Here is a 24,086-nt window from a genome sequence, read left to right on the forward strand (position 1 = left end):
GGGGTTGCACTCAATGATCTCTTCAGGTCCTTCCAACCCCTCTGATTATGTGATTCTTTTCCTGCTCTAACGGTGAGCTCTCACTGCTTTCCTGTGTCTGATTCTGTGTCCAGAAAAAAGTTGCTGCAGGCTCGGTGGGGTTAACCAGCTCAGCAACTGCTCAGAAATCATCAGAAACACCATAAAGGAGGGCGTGAGAGCATGTGACTTGCTAAAGAGTGAGGAATGGGATTCTCCCATTTGGTAACAAGCTGTTAGATGAAATCTAATGGCAGTGCTTTCTGTTTCTTTCCAAGAAGTCTCTCATACATGAGCAGTCTGTTCTCAATGTCTACTGGTATACTCGCAGACCTTTTACCTCTTTTACTAGAAAGGAAGTGTTCTGTGCGTTTTACTCTTTTTGTATGTTAACAAATCTGAGCACGCTAGTTCTACCAGCCGTTCTGTGCTCGTCAGCACTGGGAATGAGGTGTGGTGAACTTTGTACAGCTGGGCAATCTCGTCTGTAACAAGAAGCAGAATTGCTGGTTGATACGTTCCAGTCTTGGTCTCAAAGCAGAGCTGGTGGCATAATTCACAGCACAGCTGTTTCACAGCTTTCAGCATTAGTGATGCAGATTTAGGAGGACAGATTTGCTGTCAGTTATCTGCAACAATATTCTCATCACTGCCTTTTCATTTGTTTGGGATTATTTGAAATATGTCATAGATTTTGTTTTAGTTACTGAGGAATTTAAACAGGGTGCAAAGGTTAAATAGTTTGAATTCTTTCAGTATTTAAACTGCAACTTAAGAAAGTTAAAATCCTTAATAACAATCTGCTTACAAGATTGTGGTGTGGACAGTCTCAGTGGACTGTACCATCATTTCTGTGGTCTTTGTTGAGGGTTTTTTTTTCTCCTGGTAACTGGAATGCTGAATTACTTAGCCAGCACGTGCAGCAGGGCAGATGAGGTGATGATGCTGGCTTGATGCTTTGCTGGCCTGCACATTTGCATGGAGATGCTTGAATCCAACTATCCTGCATTAAAATGGCATTTCACCTCAATTTTCTACTTATAAAGAAAGTTATGATGTAAGCTTAGTGCAAGATCCACCCAGTGGTACCTGCAGGAATGTGAGACAAGTTCAGGGTGTTTTTTATTCTGAATTAAAAAAAAAATAAATGGTTACAATGCAGCAAAGAAAGGAAGATAGAAGGTGTTTTTTGCAAGTATATCTGACTTGTAAAGGTGCTGTGTTACATGTAAATAAGTGCATTTGAGTAAAACTTCCTTAAAATATTAGAGTAGTAATATGGGGCTTCAGGCTTCTGTCAGCACTTTTAAGAATAATGCTAGCTACTGTGAAACTAAGAGTCTCACCTTTATGCTGTTCTTAGTTGTGCTGAATGGCAATAAAACAGCATGAGGCTATCAGAAAAAGGGAAGAAAAGGAAAAAGGTGCATCAGTCTTTCGTAGATGGATTACCTGAGGCGGGGAAATAGACCTTCACTGTCCATGAGTACTTCTGTGTTGGTGGCTTGTGGAATTAAGTACTGAGTTAAATAACAAAATGTTTCTATTTTGTAATAGAAAAATGGTGTCTGACGCAATGATTTGTCCTTGCGTGTTTTGTACTTGAGTCTTAAAATTTCTCTAACAAAATATTGACACTTGGTATGTTTTAATGCAATAGCTTCCAGCCTGTTTAAAGTCTGGGCAGCTGAGGAGGAGCGATCCATACACGGAAGTCTGATGGATTCCCTTGGGGAGGAAACATCAGGCAGGTTGTTGAAGAGTCAGAAGCTTCTTGGAGCGCATGTACTGAGTGCTGCATCTGCTACTTGGAGACTTGAGACTTAAGTCTCCAAGTTAGTTGTATTGAGGCTTCTTTCCTTATCACTGAATAAAAGACTGAGTAAATCATTTTGATGATCTCTGAGAGTGAATGGGCTTTATATTTCTGGAATTGTGTCGACTGAGTAAATTCTTAACTTCTTCAAGGCATTTGAATGTTTCTAGGTGATTCTGGGATCCAAAGTTGCACTACATTATAAGTTTTTGAACAAATAGGCTCTTCTATGTGCTGAAGTGTTTTTTATCAGTTATTTTAAAATAAATAATAGTCTCCTGACCTCAGAGCAAACCCAGACTCTCCTTTCATGATGCCTCAGTGCAGGATTATCCTGGAGGATCTTCCTTGAGACCTCAGTACCTTGCTCTAGCTAACTCTTGACTGTTTTATTTTTTATAACAGTTTGCAGTGGGGTTTTTTCCTCTTTGGCCTTCCTTGAGAACAAGGATCTTGAGGAGCGCGCTAATGAAGTGTCACTTTATTGGGGAAGGCGGTGCAAGCCTGCAGTACTTACCTTGGCATGGGCAGAAGGATTTGCAGCAGCACAGCTGCGATGGAAAATAGAAAGCAGGCAATCTGTGCCTGAATTAGTCATTATTTTCTACTTCCTTCAGCCACAATTGGAATATATTTACTTGACATTGTGAGAAGTAGGCTTACGTGCGATAATTCTGCTGAAAGTGAATAAAACTACTTCAGGATAAAGTTTTATTTTAATGCAAGCGTTAGCAAGTGGTTTGCTAAATACATCCAGCTCAACAAAGTATCCATCTTGCTAGTGTGTGTTGCTATCAAGTGTAGAGAGCTTTTTTTGTAAATAGAGTTGAGAAAATGTCTGTCTACCAAGACTTTTCGGCTGCAACCCATGCAGTGAAATGCAGCCATGTGGTGTTGCTTACCAACATTACCAACAGGCTTCTCAAAGGAAAATTTATCTTCATTTTACGATTTAAAAATAAGTAAAAACAATTCTGTTCCCTTTAGTTTGATATATTTTGTTAGAATTCACAAGACTTTCAAGCAGTGCTTTTCTTCTGTTGGCACTGGAGAGTTAAGGTAGTTCTATTTGGTTTGGTAGCATTGACAGAGCATCAGAGAAAAAGTTTTTAAAACTTACAGAGAGCTGCTTTTTAATTCAAGACCATGCAGGATGTAACTGTCTGTGTTGTTCCTTAGAATTGCCCACGTCTTCATTTCAGTTGTGCTTTGTGTGGAGAAATATTTTTAGCATATACCTTTTATGTGCTCAGTTGAGCATACGATGCTGGTCACAGTATGGTTTAGCTCTTTAGAACCACTCATATGTATATACGTACATATAAAGTGAATATGTTTGTGGAATGCAATATGCTGCTAAAAAAAAATGTCTTGTTTCAAGAAAGAAGAGTTGTCTGACCAAAAATATTTATTCTCATACACGCTTTAAAAAATGGCCTTTAAGATGCTCAATAAGGATTATCTTTTTCTTAAATGCAAGCAGGGTTTGTTAGGAAATTAAATGGAAGAGCCGTAACTCTGGCTCCTAGTGTATAGCAAAACAAATAATGTGAAATTGTTATTGTGTTTTAACAAATCACTGTTTATCAGATGATCCATGGTAACTACGTGCTTGATTTTAGCAAGTAAAAACATGCTTGAGTTTAACTAAACAAATGTTACCCTTAGGAATGTTGGCTGGTATGCAGTAACTCCAGTGAGCATTAGTAATTCATTCACGATGCCTGCACCCTCACTTCATGGGCAGTACATATTCTCAGTATATATATATATTCTTATGAAGAGATCCTCTGACCTCTACAGTCCAGACAAATGTAAGGGGTGTGAGAGGAGGTATGTTTAATGTGCCTTTAAGTAGTGCAACAGTCTCATCAGGCCGTGAGTCTTAGTTGCAGATACCTATTCTTGGGAGTAGATATACAAGATATTGATGCCAAGTTTTACATAAGTTTGAAAGACTTTGCAGCAGCAGCACCTACGTGCCGTGACTTGTACTGTAGGTAATTGCTTTCATAGTAGCATAGTCAATATGCAGAGTAGAGACCTACTCTGAAAGAGGAAAAAAACCAACCTGCATTTCTGAGCGGTGATGTGGAAGCATGCTACCTCTTGTATGTGCATTACAGGTAGTGCAGAATACCCTGCATTTGAGATGACAGCACTTCATAAAGAATGAGAAGGTGATACACACATCTGAAATTTCTACAGAGTGGTTGGAAGTACACAAATAAAATAAAGATTTCATCTCCACTTCACTATTACAGTATTTTAAAAGGCTCTGTCTGCATACATGAAAAGGAATGTGGGTTTTTTTTGTTTTATATTTAAATAGGTTTGCTGATTTATGACGGTTTATTTCAGTGACTTAAGCTAAAAACAGTAGAAGACACCAGTTGACAGCCAGTTTAATTTGCTGATTCATCTGTTCCAGCAATGGCTTTATGCCAGAGCTTGGCTTACAGATGAAAAGCAGCTCTGCAAAGATGCTGGGGCTCAAAGGAACACTGGTGAATTGTTGCTGAGTGAAGGCAGTGGCAGTTTTTTCTTTCTAGGTGATTCTAATTCTTCTACCTCCAACTGGCAGCACTTTTTCAGTTAAGTGGAGATGGAACATCAGAAAGATAGGAGGCAGCAGCTGGATTCTAATTAGCTGCTTCCACCAGTATCTTGGGCAACAAAAAATGCAGCTCAAATAAGCTTATGTTTCACAGCAATCAAACAGAGTTTTGGCAGAGCCTTTGCAAATGTCGTCTTTTCCTGGCAGACATGCAAAATAAACCTGCTGGGTTAAGTAATGAGACTAAAAGGGAAAAAATCCAGGAAATCTCTTCTTGCCAACAAGCAGTCTGGAAGAGGACTATGACTGAAGAACTGATGATTTCTAATTTAAAAGAATTAACCCTTCTTGTGTGAAGTCTCACTCAGAAGTATTTTGAGTATGTAATTCAACCATGCAGTGTGGATTTAGGAGAGTACAGCTATTTGTTTTGCCACTACCAGTGGAACTAGATAGAAGACATTTGTATGAATGGAACAAATAGTTTGCTGCCTTCTAATCTTAAAACTAAGCTATCTCAGAAGGCGTGTTGTTATGTAAGTGTTTTGTTTATAATATCTCTTGCCTTTCCCATAGCTGTAAACACCAGCAGATATGCTGAAAGTTACAGGATCCAGACATACGCAGAATATGTTGAAAAAAAACATGAAGAAAAGCGAGCAAAGAGAAAATGTACGGAAGATAGTTGGAAGGAGATGGAGAGAAAACGGTTGAAAACTCAAGGTGCACCTTACGTTTCCCAGAGTCGATACTACTGTGTTAACAGGTGAGACTTTCTGTAGTGCAGACTCATTGTTTTTGTTATATTTTCACCAAAGGCATTGCACTTTTCAGATAGTTCGTATCTGGCGTTTTTCTCTGTATGTATATTTTATTAATTTGCATATAAATCATTAGTGGTACAGCACCTGTCACAAGATGATGGATAAAGGAGTAGAGGGGATTTGGTGATGAGGCAAACTTGAAATACTGTGATACTGGGAGCAGGCCAACTCGCAGCGTCTGAGCTCGATGGAGCAGCAGTGTTTCTTAAAATCAAAAAAGTTACCTGTTTCATTTTTTTCACATCTCTACATGGCTGCTGGCATTTGGGAGCTTTGAAAGCTCTCTTCTTATGCTACTGTAAAGATGATTTTCAGTTTTTTTGGATGATTTTCCATGGTGATATTGCCACAGTGAAGGGTATAAAATACCATCTTAGGCAGTCCTGATGGAGTCGTCCTTGTGTTTCAGGAACAGGAAGGTAAATGAAGATAGCCAGTCGTAGTTTTATTTCTAGTGGAGCAAGTCTCTCTCCTTATTGAATGCTGTTATGTGTATTTTGGGCATCTCGCAGCTTTTAGACAGACAGTGAGTGTTGGTGGCTTATGGTTTGAACCACAGATAATTCTTTTAACAAATACTTTGGAAGGCAGTAAGACTGCAAGACAGGTTTGTTTTTGTCTTTCAAGTTAGTAGGGGATGATGACAAATGTGTAACGTGGAAAGCTGTTGAATAAATTTCAGTGAATTGTTTCCTTAATTTTCTTTTAGCTCAATGAGTTGTCTGCCTGAACACTTCATGTCCTTCAAAATTTTGAAGCTGTTTTTCTTGTATTGAAAGATTCCCCAAGAAGCACCCTTGCTATGTTATTTTTGGATGATCAACATTTTGATAACCCTGGAAAGCAGTCTTCAATTTGTTTGTAGACTGAACTTCTTTTGTGATTGATGTTCTACAAATTTTAGTTCTCACTAATCCAGAAATAAAGTGACTTGATTCTCTTCCAAATTCCCTTCCATGCAGATCTTTTGGCACGTTTGTTCTTAGTTTTGTCTCCTTTTTTACTCGATAGATGGTGTTCTTTTGTCAACTTGTCTCTTGCAAATACTTCCTCTTTCCAGTGTGATCTGGCAGTTGTACCAGCTTAGGTATAACATGTAACTTCAAACCTTGTGGTCTTTCAGTTCACTCAAGGTAATTGTAGATGCATTTTTCTTTCCACAGATACATAAACACAAATATTTTAAAGATACATGTAAACATATTTATACAGTGTTATAAATGATTATATGTGTGTATATGTGCATATTTTTCCAGATTAATCTGAACCATATATAGTTTAGTGCTCGTTCCTATGATGAAGCTAGCAGCTGATCTCTTATAATAGCTTCGTGTTACTGCACCCTTTATTTATTTATTACTTAATAAGCTTACTGCATCAGCTTCTGCCAGCGAAGGGAGCACAGCTGCAGAATGGCTGTTCTCCATGGTGGCAACATTCATTCAGTAGTGAAGTTGTTGGTTGTTTCTTACAAGAAAAGCCTCTGCCTTACATTGGCAAACTTAGAAGAACAGTATTGAAGGTTCATTAATTCTTCCAGATTCCCCTTTTACCATCTTCTTCCCATGGCATTCATCCTAGCTGGCATTTAGATAGGTCAGCAGAAAGGAGAGGTTGGGGAGGGAGGGCTGCTGGACTCTGCCTGTGCTGAAGACATGCACACCCACACCTGCTATCTTCAGTGACCAACAGAAAAACTGCATTGTGCTAACTAAGGAGATTTGCCAACTGGTGATATGTGATAGGCTTTCCTTACTTTTTTTTCCCTAAACTTGGCTAGTAATTTTACTTTAAAACTAAGAATAAAACTTTATTTTGCTGCCCAAAAATGGTTTGGACTCTGCTCAAATATCGTTTTTTTTTTTCTTTTGTAATCGTATTGTTGCTGTTAAATGTGTGTTCTGAAGGCTGGTCTAAGGCTGTCTCTAGATGCTTTAGGTATCCAGAAAGATGAGGATTCTGAATTGGAAAATTACTGATAGCTTGTAGTTTGTTTTTTTCCACTTTGTTCAGTTGTTTCTCAGCAGAGTAAGGAAATTGAGACAGACGGGTGGACGTGCTCCAAAATAGCTGGTAAAATTAGAAAACTGAACTTTGCTCTGACTAGTGCTCTGACTCGTATACACAGCCATACTCATTTGCTGCTATTGCTAAGTGAATAAATAACATTGCTGTACTTCTCGAACCTTATTTTAGGTCAAAGAAGAATAGGACACACGGGGAAAAAAAAACATCAACCAAATCCACAATCTGTAGTCATGTGGAGTCCATGCAGTGAATGAGTAAATGTAGAAAAAATCCTAATAATTTAGGAGAAAGCAGGAAGTCAACAGTACTTGATTGCCTATATTTTGATCCTCGTGCTGTCTGTTTTCTGGTCTGCTTTCTTTTTTTTTGGTTTTGTTTTCTATTTTTGTCTGCAGGAAAAATGTGAAGCCTGAAATTAGTTTTTGTTTTGAACTTATTCCTTACAGTAAGTTTCTTTCTAAGAGCCCTTGGAGTATCTCTAAGTCCTGGAATTGTAATTTATGGGTCATGATTTTTCTTCCCTATGTATTTTTCAGAATACCTTTCCCAAAGGTAGAGTTCTTAAACTTTTCAATTTTTTTTAATATAATAGCAAGTAGGTTGCTCCAGAAGTAATGCCTCCTTTTATGTCCATGGAAGCGACAGCAGACACAAAGCTCACACTCTTGCTATTTGATAGAGAAAATGCTCACCTGATTTTTTTCAATGTTCTGTGCCCCCCCCCCAGAAAATCTGCACCAGTTGAGGTGACTGCTGTCACTGTCACCACAGCTGAAATGCAGCACCCCTTCTTACTGCACTGACACCACTGTTCAGTCTCCATAAGTGTTCACAAGCACTGATAAGTGTCACTGGGGGGCCTTTTTTCCACATGGAGGAATTCAGCTCCACCCTTCGCTCCCCCCACACTTCCATGTCAGGCGCCATTCTGTCCCAGTGCCCCTCTGCTGCCATCTGTCACACAGCAACAACCTGTCACGGAATGTTGGTGGGCAGGTTCAGCCTCTGCTGCCATCCCACCAACAGCTGCCTCTGACATCAGGGCTGACATCACAAAATAGGAAGCATTACTTTTGGAGCAAGCCCTTGTAATTTTTAATTTTCTGAATTAAAAATTTTGTTTTCACGAGAGCTCTTTGCTCCTGTCCCACCCCCTTCCCTTTCCAAACAGCACTTTGGCTTTTGTCATTCTGCTGATGGTAGCTGTGTTGTGGTGACTTAAAAATGAGATTTATAAGAGGTTGTTCAAGAAGGCCTTCTGTGTGTGAATGTTTGGAGGAAGAGCCAGGTATTCATAGAGGAAATGGTGTTTGTGTTCCTAACATGGAAGTAAGAGCATGAAGCATAATCATGCTTCATGGTTTTTAACTGCTTTCGGACATCTCAGAAAGAGTCTGTTCTAAAACGTTCAGATGAAAAAGGGCCTTCACTTCAAAGCCAAAACTGTATAGCTAGATCTTACTTCCCTTACCTGAACCTTATTGATACCCTGTGCTTCTTTGTATTAGTGACTAAAAGAAAAAAGTACAAAGTTTTCTTTAAAACTGTGTTTAAAAGTTTTTGTTTAAAAGTTTTGTTCTGTAACTTAGAGATAAAAGAATTTAATATTGAATGAAAGAATAATCATCTTGTTTCATTATTAATAATTGCATTCTAGTTGAATGAAAATCTCTGTAGCATAACTTCAGTGTTTCCTGAATGAATCAGAGCTCTAAGTGCGTGTTCATGATGTTTTCTCTGTAGTAGAAATACTGTAAAACTGCGTGTAGTTTTGACAGAGGAGATGAACTTAGCATGTGGAAGCTTTCAATATGAAGATGAGCAGCTTTAATTACACTTGAGCTGAGTGATTTCAGCAGAATAGCAGCTAAGCCTGGGACACCTACATGACAAACCATAAAAACCTTCATTTGCACAACCATCCTAGTCGATGACTGTTATGGACTCTTACAGCTGAGTCGCATCTTCCAGATAATGTAATGTTATGGCTCAGCACTTTATACAGTTTATATTATTATTTTCCTAAGCATTTAATAGATACATAGTAACTAGTACCCATCTAGTTGTTATTCTTAACTTGTTGATAACAGTATCTTCTCCACGTTTCAGTTTTACAGGTACCAGCGTAGCGGGAAAGAGAAGTATGAGTCCTATTCAGGAAGAAACTGGTTCTGACAATTTGGAAGAGGAAGGGGTTCCAGAAGATGAGACCAACTGCTATGCAGAGTCACCTCCAGATGTTAAGAAGAGAACCAAAAGGTTCAAAAAAATCAAGAGAGAACAAGTTTCAGCAGGTAAAAGCAATGTTCTTGATCATAATTTTCTGTTGTTTGAAACTGCCCTAGGCCTGATCAGAACTGAAGTTTGTTGTTGAGGGTTTTTTGTTTGTTTTTTGCTTGTTTGTTTTTTATGTCTCAATTTTTCTGGACTTATGAATGTCACGCTTTAAGCACTGTTACAACTTATTTTGTTGTATGTTATTTAAACTGAAAAAAAATTGCATCAAACTAAATGAAGCAGGATGTATTTGATTTCTTATTGTCTTACTTTCTTCTATATAGTAAAATATTTTTAGCTATTTTAAACTTCTTTTTTCTTCAATGAGACTTTTTAGGTTATGCAGGAACTTCAAATACCATAAACAAAAGTAAAAGAATTCTGGAAGCAGGATTCTATAGTGGATCTCCTCGTTAGTCCAACAAGCCATCAGCAGTTGTAAGACTCCCCTCATGTCGACCTTTTCACTTAAGCTTGATTAGAAGGAGTCTCAGAATGAATGACTGCATGCAGCTTGGTCTGCAAGATGTGTATCATTAAACAAACTCTACTGTATGCAAAGGAGCCCAGTTTTAATAAATCTACCCACTGCCCTGAAGGCTAATATATGTGTCCTTGTAATTAACACTTCCAAATGTTAACACAGACTATCTTGACGACATTGCACTGGCATCCCTTATTCACTGTTATTTGGGAGATAGTTCTGTAAGTTCAGGAACCAGTGCTTTTTTCAATCTGGTCCAAATGTTATCTATCATTAAGACTAAGCCAAAACTTTCACAGCCAGCTTGCCTGCCCCACACCACCCCTCCTGCACACAGTTTGGTACAACGCTGATATCCTTCCTTCTCTGGAACATCTGATAAAGTACTGGCTGAGACAATTCCGTAGAGGAGTGAGCTGCCAGATTGGTGCCCATCCACTGGGATCTTAATCTTAGGCAGGCCTTTCAGATTTTGCTGTACTTAGCTTTTATGAATCACATAGCTGTGCTTTTATTTCCTGAGGAAAAGTGAGTGTGCTTAATCTCCCTTCCTAGCATTTTGGATGAGTAACTCACAGTCATCTGTAACGATTCTTGCAGTTCACCACATGCTTAGAGTAAGCCCATGTTTGTTTGAAAGATTTACTGGTCCATGAGCAGATCATTCACATTTCATGAACTGCTAGCTGTTGCAGCTCGTAGAAACTCATTTTCAGGAGACTGCGATTTTGAAAAGCAGAAGAAACAGTAGGCAGTTGACCTGTAGAACTGTCAAAATGTGCAGTCTTTATTCTCTCTGAGGTGTTTTATAGATCTTCTCTTTTTTCTTCTTTTTTTTTTTTTTTTAAGAACTCAATATGCAGTGCTTGAAAATCAGTAGTGTTTCTAATATAAATTATAGATCTTTTCCTATCTTCTAAAAACTGTTGGGATGTATAAATTAGAATATGCAGTGTTCTGTTCCATATTTAACATTGTCTTGCTTTTATTTGGAAGACTTTTCACATGGGGCTGATTTAAGGATTTCTTTCTGCTGACTTCAACAGCAACATGTTTTTCTAGCCAGAATATTTGGAATTGTGTGTTTGGCTGAATACAGACAGGTGACAGGTGATCACGTTTCACCTGATATTTTCACTGTTTTGTGAGTTATTGCAGCCTGTAGAACAGAAGAGAGGATGGGGATGTCTTTTAAACAGCTTGTTGGGTTCTCTTTGTGAATACTGTAAATAATGTATCTGGAGGAGAAAAATAGGATTTTGTATGCTTTGAAAGAACCAAAATAGTCTTGACTTTACTTCTTTCCTTTCAGTATTTGTATACTGAAGTCATTAATATACAGCTTTCTGATTCTGTCTTTTTAGGAAGCCTCACAAGTAATTCCACTGAAATTTTTGAAGTCCCTGAAACATGGTAGGAAATAACTGCCTTAACAAGTGGAATTGATTGAAAGCAGTTGTGAGAATGCACCTCCTGGAAGCCATAATTTATTTAACTGAAGTGGTGTTAACAAATCAGTATGTGTCCTGAAAACCAGTTTAATTATTTTAAACTGTTTACTGAACAATCACTGTCAATTTTACTTCTGTGTATATTGACTAGTATATGATCTTGTTGTTGATCAAGTGAAATCCTTGCTGTTGTTAATTATGTTAGATTTAAGAAGCAAGACTAGATGTATTTCGGTCATCCACTTTGGCATGTTGGCTATGAAATGTACAAAAAGACCTGGCAGTCTATGATTTTGTGCTAGACTGTTTCCTGTGCTTGAGGGAAGTTACCACAAATCTCCTAATCTTTAGATATTTTTTCAGGCAACATCAGAGTGCTGTCAGAACTCTTGATACAGGTAGAACTGCAGTTTCACATATTGCTTTTTACCTGTTACTATCTGGAAATCATTTTTTAGTTTTCCATTCTTTACTTCACTCCCAGTGCAGCCAGCTTCATCTGAATACCAGCTTTACAGATACCCTGTCTTTTCCAAAAATATAATTTATGTGCTCCTTAAATATGAATTTCATGGTGGGAGGTAGTTTTTTTCTTTGTTTTCACATCTGCTGCTGTTTTCACCCCTAAGTCCCTATCTATTTCTTCCCTGCTTCTTCCCCATCTTGTGGGGTTTTTGTTAAAAATGTTTTTTGGTACCTGTGACAAACCTGCTAACTGTACCAGCCCTCTATTTGTTTAAAAAAGATCTGCATTGGTAGATTTCAGAAAATGTTTGATATTTAACATTTTTGTATCATGGAAATAAAAACAAAAGATGTATTTCCATAAAATGAAAATTAAAGAAATTTTCTTAGGAAGTGGTTTGCTTTTATGTACTGGCTCCTGAAATATATTTTTTGTGCTCTTATTTTGCTCTTCCTAACACTATTTTTTAAAATTATTTTTAAGTCTTCATACAGTTTTCAGTCTGTATCAGGCAGACCCTCTGGGTCTATGGACTGACTACTTTCAAGATATTTGTGAAATGTAATGAAGAAAAGCCAAGTCTGTTGAAAAACGTTTGCTATGCATTTCCCTTGGAAAAAAGAATGAGGGTTCTGCAAATCAGCAAGTTGAAAACCATTTCTATGGAAAAGTGGAATATTAAGAAAGTTACATCAGATTGTACTTACATCACAGTGTGAACCATTGTCATTTTAACAGTGCAGCAACCTGCTTGAAGGTATGCCAAAATGTGTGGCTTTTTAAGTGATTGCAAGAACTATCTTGAATCTTGGATTTGTTTTGCAAAAGGGAAAAGGATTTAAATCCCTCAAATGTGAAATGTCTAATTTCTAATCTTGGAGTACTGCTGGAATTAGTGCACCTAAGGTTTGTTGTTATTGTTGGTTTGTTTAGTAGCAGCCATAGCATCATATTATTGCACTGAAATGTGGGACAGAAGACAGTGTTATTAGTGATGCTACAGGAAATTATCAACAGAACTCTTCTGATCCAGAGTGTATGTAGCAGCATGGGAACTTGTCTTCATTTCATTACAATATAGAGGCTTAAATCCTTTCCAGATCATTATTTTTGTATGAAGAGTAGAGTGGGTGTATATTTCTCTAAGCTACTGTATCCACTATTTCCAGTCTTCTTCCCACTCTGAATTTTGGAGAGCAGGATGTTGTTTATCTCCAGCTATACTTAGTACCTCTTAGGAAAATAACGCTGTTCTGTTTTCTAGTCATTGCGTAGCCTTTGATTTTACCAGATAATGCCTACTTACACTAATAAAATGAGATGGGGTTGGGACTGTGATATCAGTAGCACTAATTTTGGGTGGACAGTTGTCAGGGGTAGATGCTGTTGTAAAGAGGAAACGACCTTTTGTGCACCTCACTATAAATGAAAGCACTAATTCTAGCAGAGGAGGAATGTGGCTTCCTAAATGTGATGCACATTTGTTTCCTGATACAAGTTTAAAATACGTGCCTGCAGTTTGCACCTTTTTTTCCCAGAACACAAAGTTGTCATCACCAGTCTGCGGCCGCAGCGCCTCTCGGGCTGTGCGCTGTGAGACAGGAGGGTCGGGCTCCTGGGGCGGCTGTGTGGAGCTGCTGGGGCAGCAGTGAGGTGTGGACAGGCTGTTCTGGCCTCGTAAACTCAGGCATATCTACCATGCTTGGATAGAATTACTTAGGGTTTTTTTTTTTTTCCCCTCTTCATTCCTTTTTGTCCTCAGGGGAAGTGGGGAGTAAACCCCAAGGATGTCGTTTAATTTTGATGCTCTTCCTTTGTTTTCTGTTTGAGGAAGCAGCAGTGGCTTTACCTGGTTCTGTGTGCTGCACAATTGCCCTTACCGGGGCCAGAACAACTTCCGGCAGGAGGAGACCTGCACAGCGCTTGGCGCTGGGGGCCTCAGGGCACACGGCCTCCATCTTCCCTCAGGGTGGGGGCGCCCTCAGCCCCGCCGGTGGGCGGTGGGCGCAGGAGCAGCGCTGCGTGCAGCCAGGGACGAGGTGAGTGCCCAGCAGCCTTAACGGCTTGTTTTTCTGCTCTTCAGTGGCGTAAAATAGCCGTTGTTACCTTGCTGATGGTCGTGCTGAAGTGAAAGGCTTTTCCTTCAGCAGACGGCAGGCGTTGCGGCAGAGCCGTGGTGCTCTGTGCTTGCGCTGAGGCGAGGACTGGCGGCTCCTCACTGCAGGCGGTGGGGATGGGCGCAGTGAGAGTGGCAGAGTGTGGCTCTTGGGTGTCACCTGCAGCTGGCGTTGGTGGAAGCAGAAATTCAATTGGGAAAACGAGGGAATTTTGTGATTAAAAGAACTTGGGAGCTTAGACCTGAGTGAGAGAAGTAAGGAAAACCTCTCCATAGGGGAATAAAGCAGGAGGGCTGGAATGTGTTAATTTGACTGAAGTTTAAACTTGACAGTGACCAATTATCAATAACACTTGAGCACTTAGTTGTTTGAATTGAAAATAATGTTAAAATTGTACTTAAATTCATCGTATGCAAAAGTATCTCAAGCATCTCTGGGATGAGGGGTGGCTTGGACCAGAAAGCACAGGTGTGACAGCATGCGGCATGGTTGGTTCTGGTGGAGGAGAGAAGCGCCTGTGAAGGGTATGGCGTAGCACTGAGTAGCAGAGAACAGCACGAGTGTCCCTGTGGTGTGGATGAGAAGAGGGGCAGATGATTGGATGAGGCCTGAGGGAGATTGAGTATCCCAAGTAATGTTAACGTTGCTGGGAGAGCAGCAACCTATGCATGCACTCAGCTCTGATCTTGTTTTGGGATAAAAACAAAACGCTTCAGATGATTTAGATGGAATACTAAATTATTTATCCACCCAGTGGAGAAAGGAAGAGAGAGGTAGAAAGCTAAAATGTAGTGATTTTTTAAAAAAATAGTGGTGTTAACCCCTTTCTTTCTTTAAGCCTTTGAGTTCTGTCTTGGTGCCTAGATGATGTCTGGTCTCCCAGATGTACCCTGTGTCTTTAAATCATGATAAATGTGACACAGGTAAAAATGTTCTCTGCCCTTCAGCTTCAGGGCATTCATGAGAGTACTGTTGGTAATCAAGAGGTCTTGGCTTCTGAGTCTGTAGACTATTGCCAACTGAGCAGGTGTGCACAGTAAAGAAGATTCCTTAAGATTCTCCACAATACACTAGTAAATAAATATGCAATTGCTTGTCTATTTCTGGTGCTTTTATGGCTTTGAACTTAAACTGACTGACTTCTCCTGTGTGTTTCACGGAAGTAGTGCCTCACCATAGCTGGTTCAGGAGCTGGTGGGCTCGATGGGAATTTATAGGGTAATTAAAATGTTCTTTTTTTGCTTTAATAGCTGTATGAGAAATTTCTTTTAAAAATAAAAAGCCATGCACGTGATGATCATGGGTGGATCACAGCTCAAAACGATGGAATGATTTATTCATAAGTATGATGGAGAAAACATTTAATGAAATGAAAAGTTAGACTTCCCCACTGTTGGAATCATTTCTTAAAAGCAAGCAATTTCCTGGTTTATGACTAGAATCACCCTGTGTGATCTGATTGCTATTAGAATGTAATTGAATGTGAAAATTTGGAGGTTGGGACTGTGGCTAGTGTTTCATCCTAATTTATGATCTGCTTACAATCCATCAAACAATTGACAAGATAACTGTTTTCAAGATGATTACTTTGAAATCAATCTTTGAGGCTCAATTGAGAATGTGGCTGATTTCTTTTTGGGTTATGGTATAACAGCCTGAAGGACAACAATATATTGACAAAATTCATAGTTTTCTCAAGTTTACGTACAGTTCCTGACTTGAAGGCTGAAGAGCCTCTTGTTTTCTTTTTAGTAATTGTTTTATTTAATAAAATTGTAAAAATACACAAAGATAGCAGTAGCAGTGAAAAATTGTTTAGCTGTAACAGTGTATCTGTGCACATCTAATATTTCCTAAATAAAACTAAAAATAGTTGTGCAAATAAGACTTCATATAGGGAGTGCTCAGTTATGCTCAGGAATTGTCAACATTGAAAGTGAAATGAGATCAGAAAATGAAGAATAAAGGTGTTCTCATGTTTTGTGTTAATGCTACCTGTGGCTGTGAGCACCCAGCTGGAGCACCATCATGGCTGCTGTTTTGCTGTTGTCCTTGTGGTCAGACTTAGAGCTGCTCACATTTTCAATGAGAATTTGAGCACCTGACTTAATCTTTTCACTGTAGCTTGTGAAAAAGAGCAGTATTTTCCTCCCAAGCAGTCCCACTAGGTTTACAGGTTGTGTGTTTCTTTGAGACAGCTGGAATTTTCTATACATGCTCTTAGGGCTCTGCATGTTGTGCTTGCTTTTTGCATTGAAATAATTGCTCAGTGTTACCGGATTTTGAACAGAGAGGCATCACTTCAATGCCTGAATGTCTCATTCCAGACAGTTTTCTGTGGGCCTGGTTGTATTGCAAGGCCTGTTCTAAAAACATTCACAAAACTGTTTGTCTATCTCTAAATGTATTTGATGACTGCTTTTGAGTGGATGTCTGATAGTGGCAGGAGGAATAAGGCCAAAGCGGCGTGTCAGTGCTGTTGGAAAGCAAACAGTCCGTGATGGTTTTGGTCTGACGGGGGAAGCGGCAGAAACCTGTGGGCAGAGCCAGCAGGAGGCTGAGCTTCATCTGGTGCTTGAAGCAAGATAAGTGCTACCAGAGTGACTTCACACTCAGAAAACTGTCTTTTTTTAAAAACGCTAAACTAAATTTGCCTTTTAGATATTTAGACTTGTGTATGACATAACAGCTTTCCAGTTTTGTCTATGGAGACACAAATTGCATTAAAACATCATATTGTCTACTCTAGGAAAAACAGAAAGGTGAAAAAATTTATGTGGTGATGTGTGAATACAGAAAGCTATGCTCATTAGCTTTTGCATTTTTTCCATTGCTGCTCTTGCTCTGTATGCCATGAACTAATGGACGTAAGCTTACCCTATTGTTTAGAAGAGCGTTACTGACTTCTATCCACACTTGAAATAAAAAACCATTAGACACAGTTTTCAAACCTTGCAGTGCAAGGTGGCAAACTGATATGGTGCTGCCACATTCCAGTCTTTTCTTCTATGGAAAATGAATCAGCATGAATGATCCTAAGAGGAAATCCAAACTATGCCACTGACCCCTCTGGGTGAGTGGATCCATCTTAACGTGCTCTGACTGGCTGTTAGATAACTGAAATTAATACTGGAAACTGGAATGGAAGAAATGGCTAATATATATAAGTGAAAGCACCCATAATCATAGATATGCAGTATCTGCTTAACAATAAAACCAAAGCAGACACTTAAGAACCCTTATAAAATTCCAGGGATCCAAACTAAAGAATACACAGCTCACATAGCTGAGTTGAAGATACAGAGTTCTTTACTTATATTTCATTTGAAGAAAGTAATGGCATAGTGTTTAAATAATACCATACCGTGTTCAAAAACAAGGTTTCCAAACTCCTCCCTCCTCCCCCCCATTTCCTGTAGTTCGAGCCCTGTTTAAATCACTGCAAATCTGCTTGGCACTTACTGTGCTCAGCCGTGCCAGCTCATGCACTGCTCTAGATCCAGCTCGCTCTCTATGCCAGCTGCCTCGCACCTTCCATGCTCTGAAAGAGTTGTTTTGAAGCACGGAGTTGACTGGAGCTACAAATGTATGCCTGGGAGGTCAGGCGGCTGCACACTTCCCTTGTACGTTACAGATTCCTTAGCTTGGAAGTTAAAAAGCTGCTAGAAATCATTTGTCTGAAACTACAGTAATTCCGCATAGATTGATTTGTCTGTATTCCACTCTGCGATGAGGTGCGTGGTATGGTAGTGGGAATCTGCAAGCATTTTGAGCTGTGTTCTTTTTGCATACGTGTATCCCGTATCTCATAGCGAATGTTAATAACGACTTCTCATGTAGCTCATCTGTATGTCCACAGGTTACGATCATATTCTCACATGTAATAGCATGCAGTAGCGTTTGAGGGATTCCCTCCTTACCTTCACATTGTTTTTAGGTCTTCCAACACAATCTCATCCTCACAGGTCAGAAGTCGTCTTTGGCTACTGGAAGGATGTGCGTGAGCTTTGGATGGGACACGTTAATAAAAGTGGTGTCTTCTGAATATTGTCACAGTTCAGAGTGCATATGAAGATCTGAATGATGGGATTGGTAGAGATCTCGTGGCCAAGCATGTTTGATTATTTATTGATTTTTCTCCCAGTGGTGATGGAATGTTGTGAGGTTTTCTATTTATGAAAAATCAGTCCAATCTCAGAGAAGGATTTTTTTCCCTGGGGTACTTACACTTAATTATGTTGGATTTAAAAACTCCTTTCATTTTTATATTGCTGTAACAAAGCTCATGTAAGAGCTCATCAAACTAATATTTTCTTTAGTTTAGACTGAATTTTTATCAAAGTCAGGGAGTCCAAACATGCTTTCTTCCTGACAGATCAAATTCTTCTGACTTATTATTCACTTACTATTTATACAACCTTCCAGGGTATATCTCAGAACATTGACTTATGAAGGTTTGGTCATTGCATAGAATGAAGCTCAGCCACCCAAAAACCCACGTGGGTTTTTAGTGTTTGTGTTTTTAGTGAGAGTGAATTTAATACTTAGCTGCAGATTCCAGTGAACCTGGAGAGATTTATGGTGTTACGGGGGAAGCCCTACAGCCCTTGACGCAGCGTGTTGCTCCAGTAATTTTTCTGGCACTTCCATTTAAGTTGGGTTTTTTTTTTTTCAGCTTTTCATCAAATCGTACCACAGAGAGCTTCACATTCTCCTGACAAATAAAAACAAGAATTTAAAGACTTTCCTCTATCTGTGGGGTGGACCAGTGGTAGTCCTTAACCTGACTGATGCTGTAGACAATTTGTACTGCTGCAAAGTTCGAAGAGAATAGTGCTCTCGACCTGTATGTTTCATTAGTGCAATATGAATGTATTATTTTGCTCTGTTTTTCTTCCCTATAAGCCACCTAAAAGGAGCAGGCAATGAACTGCTAAAAGGGAGGATGAATGACACATTGTAAGGAAAGAGGCTCTGTGCCAAATTCCACACATGTACACTGCCAGCATTTATTCACAATGTTGGCAAAATGGAAAACACTTCTGAGCTGCTCTGTTATTTATAAGGCAGATAACTCTTTTCTTTTTCCTGGTAGGAGACAGCATTAGATAATCTGACTCCTGTCACTGTCAGGTTAGCCATGGATCTCAATTGTGACCTTGTGCAACTCACTTTAACCTGTCTGTCTGCAGCTTCTCCATCTGTAATGAGGAAGTAATAGTTATGTATCTCAGATTATTACTCTGACACTAAGGCTTTATTGCATTAAAAAAAAAACCATTATTTACGTGAATCTAATTTACCCCCATCAACAAAGTGCTCTTTCACTTGAGTTGACAATTTTCAAACAAAATTGCTGTACTTAATTTTTCCGGACTGATGGACACATGAACTCATCAGCTAAAACTCATACAGTTAAAAAATTCTCAGGCATCAAATGATTGACCAGGTTTCAGAAAGTGAAGAATGCCAACAGATGTGCAAAAGAGCATTAGAAATACAAATCACTGAGAGTTGATTTAAAGCCTTCTAGTGTTATGTCAGTGTACATTTGAGTATAACATGTAATATATTTCTTGCATGTGAGGAATGTTACTGAGAATGAAATGAATTTGAATCTTTAGATTGCAGGATTCATATGTTGGCAGTTGGTCCAAACATCTAAATATTCTAAATAAAGATTCCTAGAAATTATGGTGCTGCGCCCAACATCCAGGTGGGCCTGGGACACTTCAGCTAATTCTGAGTATGGTGGCAATTCTTTAAACAACAAAGCAAGGAAAGTAAAGCCTGTTAGGCCGTGAAAGCCAAATAACCACAGGGCATGATGAGTGCCAATGCCATTTCTGCTCAGCACTGAAGTTTTTAAGATACCTTTGTTTAAGAAACCATGAAACCTAGAAGATAATCTTTGACCAATTCTTGGTTTGTGGAATGATTTAGGTTAATAATACATTAACTATTAAAAAAAAAAAAAAACTTAGAGCAGAAACCTTTTGTATTCATAGTGCAAATGTAGTGAATTGATGTTTATCTTTAATAAAGCCAGAGACCAGTGTTCTGTATTCTTCTTAAAAAAAACAAACAAACAAACAAACAACAAAAAAAAAAAAGGTCTGGCTTTTTTTTTTTTTTTCTTCTTTGAAATAGTGAGAATAACCTAAAGGCCTGGAATGGAGATTTGATGGTGACAGGAAATTGGCCTTCCTGTTGAGCATGTGCTTTTTGTTATTTCTGTGAAAGATCTACCTATTTAACCAAGTTTTAACCCCTTGAGACATAATTCCTGGTAGCATCTGTCAATGCTAGTTGTTACTAGCAAAATCTTGGGGAATTCCATTGCTTAATTAGTCTTCTAGCCACTCTCTGCCCAGGTTGGATGCATACCTGCCCCACAGAGGATGCATACCTGCCCCACAGAGCTTTGGGGTATGCCCTGTCTCCTTAACGTGACTACATTTTAGGTCACTTTTAAAGTAGACCTTTGGTGCAGGAAATTCAGCTATGTATCTCTGACTGTTTTGGAAGGTTATTCATCTTAACTCCCCTGGCTTGGGACATCTGTCCATTTCACTTGCTTGGACTTAGGGATAGTAAGAAACAAGTAGAAAAAAAAATAACATCTTTAAACAATTACAGCTGTTTCTGAAGTGTTTGACCACAGATGTAGAGCCCAAGTAGGTGAATTACCTGGCAAGCTGGTTAGGGTTCACTGTATGCATCTGCCCTGCCTCTCTGCTGGCAGCTCCTGGCCCGTAACAAGGCTACAGAACGCATGGAATGCTGGCGTTGTGGTCATGGCAGTTCACAGCTCTGGATGTTAAAATTTAACAAATAGGCAGCACTTTAATTTCACATGCTCAGCAGTGAACCACTGGGTTTTTTCTGCTCCTGTTTTGTTCTTAGGAAATAGCATGAATAATTATGGACGCAAACTGTAGATGTGGCTGGTAGGGAAGGAGTACAGCGTGTAAAAGGTTGGCTTTCTTTGATGTAAGTAGCAGTTAACGGCTGTAAAGGATTTGCAGATACTGAGCCTTTCCAGCTACTATTACGAGAGTTACAAAACATGCTCGTGTTTTTTTTCTCGGTTTATGTTGGTTTAAGGACCATGATCTGTCAATGGGACTCTGCAAACTGCTGAAATTTGAATTCACTTTCTATGTAACAGCTTTACATTCAAACAACCTCCTGTGAGTTACAATAAAGTAGCTGTATACCAAATTATCTTCAAGGTCTTAGCACCTGAATATTTGTAAGGATTTGAACTTATGTAAATGACACAAGATTAAATTAACATTACAAAGTCGAATGCAGATATTAGGGAGAGATTTCTAGAATCATCTCCCCCCCATCCAGCCCTTCTCCACAGTTCTGTAGTTACCTGCAGTAAGTCACTAAGTCATCTACAAATATGTTCTTTCTTCAAAAATAGCCATCCCATGTACAGGCGGTGCTTGCTTGGAAAGGATCTGTCTCTCCAGCACAGAACTGTCACTGAAGGGATTCTGGGCTCCTTGCTGGGCTTGTTTCTGGCTGCACCGACCCTAAAGCAGCAGAACAGGCACACAACAGCTGTTTCAATTCCATATATTCCCATATATATTCCCAGTACAGAAAAAGTGTCCTTACAGAAGCAGAGTGCTTGTCCTCATGCTTTTCAGGAAATACTGTGCGGTTATTTGAGCATCAAAAAACTAACATTAGATCAACAAATTTGTTTCACCAATAAACTGGGCAGGAAGGTTGTCAGTGCCATGAATGATCTCCTTATCGAAGTCAGGTTTGCTATCTGAAATTATCATTCCAAACTCCAGATTGCCAAATTCCATTTTAGCAATCCAAAATTTAATTTCAGCAATGTGGAGTTTGTCCCTTTCATTTCTGAAGCCAGATCAGAAGGAAATATCTGTCATTTTTCTTAACAAAAAATCCTTCTGAGAAAATCTTCTTTCTTTCAGAATTCCATTTGTTTTGATACTTTGCCTTTCAGAAATGTAATTTCTTTTGGGGAAGCACTTTTTAAAATTCCCACCAGTACAGTTGTATCAATCATAGTCGTGCTTTCATAATCATATTGTAATGGAATAGGGAAATGGTGGTAACAACAGATTGAAAAGTGATACAGCTCAAGTCGTGCACAAGGCCTGCTGATTATCTGCCACAGCTTCATACTGCCAGAGCACTGAATACAGACATTGCAGCAGGAGACACAAAACTGCTTTTTACAGAATAGATGGTGTGTATCACCTTACGTATTCCTGACATGCATCTCCCAGATATAACGGAGAACCAAAATGAGAGAGGGTGGAGGGGAAACAGCAGTGTTCTTTAAAATGAAAGAGTGGAGTTTTCTTTTTGAAAAGATGAGAAGTGTAATAATAATAATAAAATAGGAGACTTGTTGAGGCAAACACGTTGAAATCGTTCAGAAAAATAACTGCATGACATCATGTGAGAAAGTCAGAACCAAAAAAGGACAAGTTTTATAGGCCAAAAAAGCTTCTATTCATTCCTAAAGAATTTCTCCTAGTCACACAAGAATTGTGAGAAAGAAATAAAGCCATCGTCCTTGGAACACTCACCAAGTACAAATATGTTGTCCCAGATAGGAAAGGTCAGAAAAGTAAAAATGCAGTAAAATGAAGACATGGTTTTTAATCAGGAACGCTTACAGAGAAATACTGAATTACTGTTCATAAAACCAGAGCTGATGTTTACTCCCAGTAATACAAAGAAATCTGGAGCCGTTGTGGAGCACTGAATGCTCTTGTCTTTCTCAGCAATCTACTGCTTGCATGTTAGAAAAGTAATTTAGACACTTTTTTCTATCTGGACCTCAGAGCAGCAGGGAGAGTTTCAGAGTTTCACACCTTCATGAATTTAGTACGGGGATTCCCAGGCACTTGTGATTTTCAGGAAAATAAGCTGCTTCGGGAGCTGGTTTGCACCCTGTAGTTCACCATGCTCTGAAGAAAATCAGTCTGTTGTCTAAACTAACCCACAAAGCTTAGGATGTAATGAAACATTCAGGTCCAGAAGATTTCCAGGACTTGAGTACTACATAACGTTAGTATTTATGTCCACTGTCATATTCAGACTACTTCAAAATAAATACTATCCTAAGTGCAACGTGGAAAATCTTGCCATGTTGGTTGGAGATTACAACCCCTACTTTTCTGCCTATTTAACAAGAAAGTGGTTGACTAGGTAATGAAACATAAAACCATGGATGATTTATTTGCTCTTTAGTCTATAGCAAGTGAAACCGCTGGGTAGCGAGAATCTGACGAGTTGCATTTGAGTCCAAACTGACAGCTTGAGAAATAACAGGTGATCAGGAATGAATCAGTATCAACAGAGAACTACTCGTTCCTCGCTAAACAAACTGTCAAGAAACCAAAGCTTGGCTCAGAAGTATGAGAATTAATCAGTCAGTGTCAGGAAGAGCAGCCATGATCATTAATTTGCCACCTGGACATATTGGTACTAGCCACTTGTGCACTGCACTCGCAATAGAGAGCATAAAGCTAGAAAAGCAAGAGTGGATTGGCCCAGCTTCCAAATTTGTTTTGGAGTTAGGTTAGTAGCAGAGTTTTCTATCTGGTGAATGACTCCAACCTGATATTTGTTAGCTAAACAAGCTTAAACAGAAGAAAAAAGTGGAGCATGCAAGCCAGGTATTTCAGATGCTCACTCCAGAGAGTGCCGTCAGCAGGAAGCCTGCGTGTTCTGCTGTTACTGTATGTAGAAAAAGACCCAACAGGAACAGAAATACTCCCCTGCACTATTCAATTCTCACATTCTCCAATGTGAGAAAACTAAAAGAAGTCTTTACGAGGAGCTGAATAACATTTCCTCACTCTTCACGCAGTCTATTTAACCGATTCACAGCCTACATGGTGTCTCCCATCACGTTAGATACTGGCACGTAAATTTGGGGTGTAGTCATCTTAAAGTCTCATACTGTGATTAGAAAACTCTGTTCAGAGTGAATAACGTTTCAGAATTTAGCTTACAAACAGCCTGAGCTCTCTTTCTGGCTTGG

General features: G+C 39.2%; 1 protein-coding gene and 1 long non-coding RNA gene across 2 annotated transcripts in view; one reads left to right on the forward strand and one right to left on the reverse strand.

The window, feature by feature from the left end:
* Positions 1–12,327, forward strand: part of PARN (poly(A)-specific ribonuclease) — a 24,627-nt gene extending 12,300 nt beyond the window's left edge. The window contains exons 14-16 of the mRNA XM_042828187.1: positions 4,876–5,157; positions 9,353–9,537; positions 11,369–12,327. Of these exons, the coding sequence (XP_042684121.1) occupies positions 4,876–5,157; positions 9,353–9,537; positions 11,369–11,421 (520 nt within the window). The 3' untranslated portion in view covers positions 11,422–12,327. The remainder of the gene's footprint in view (positions 1–4,875; positions 5,158–9,352; positions 9,538–11,368) is intronic.
* Positions 12,328–17,325: 4,998 nt separating this feature from the next.
* LOC122165401 lies at positions 17,326–21,939 on the reverse strand. The gene is made up of 2 exons (XR_006170464.1): positions 20,729–21,939; positions 17,326–18,752 (listed from the first exon to the last, which is right to left on the reverse strand). It is a non-coding gene; the product is annotated as an uncharacterized LOC122165401 (long non-coding RNA).
* Between the last annotated feature and the right edge of the window lie 2,147 nt (positions 21,940–24,086).

The sequence above is a fragment of the Centrocercus urophasianus genome, unplaced genomic scaffold, assembly GCF_019232065.1.
Source record: "Centrocercus urophasianus isolate 14NV4802_14NV808 unplaced genomic scaffold, USGS_Curo_1.0 seq_29, whole genome shotgun sequence".
Classification (NCBI taxonomy): Eukaryota; Metazoa; Chordata; class Aves; order Galliformes; family Phasianidae; genus Centrocercus; species Centrocercus urophasianus.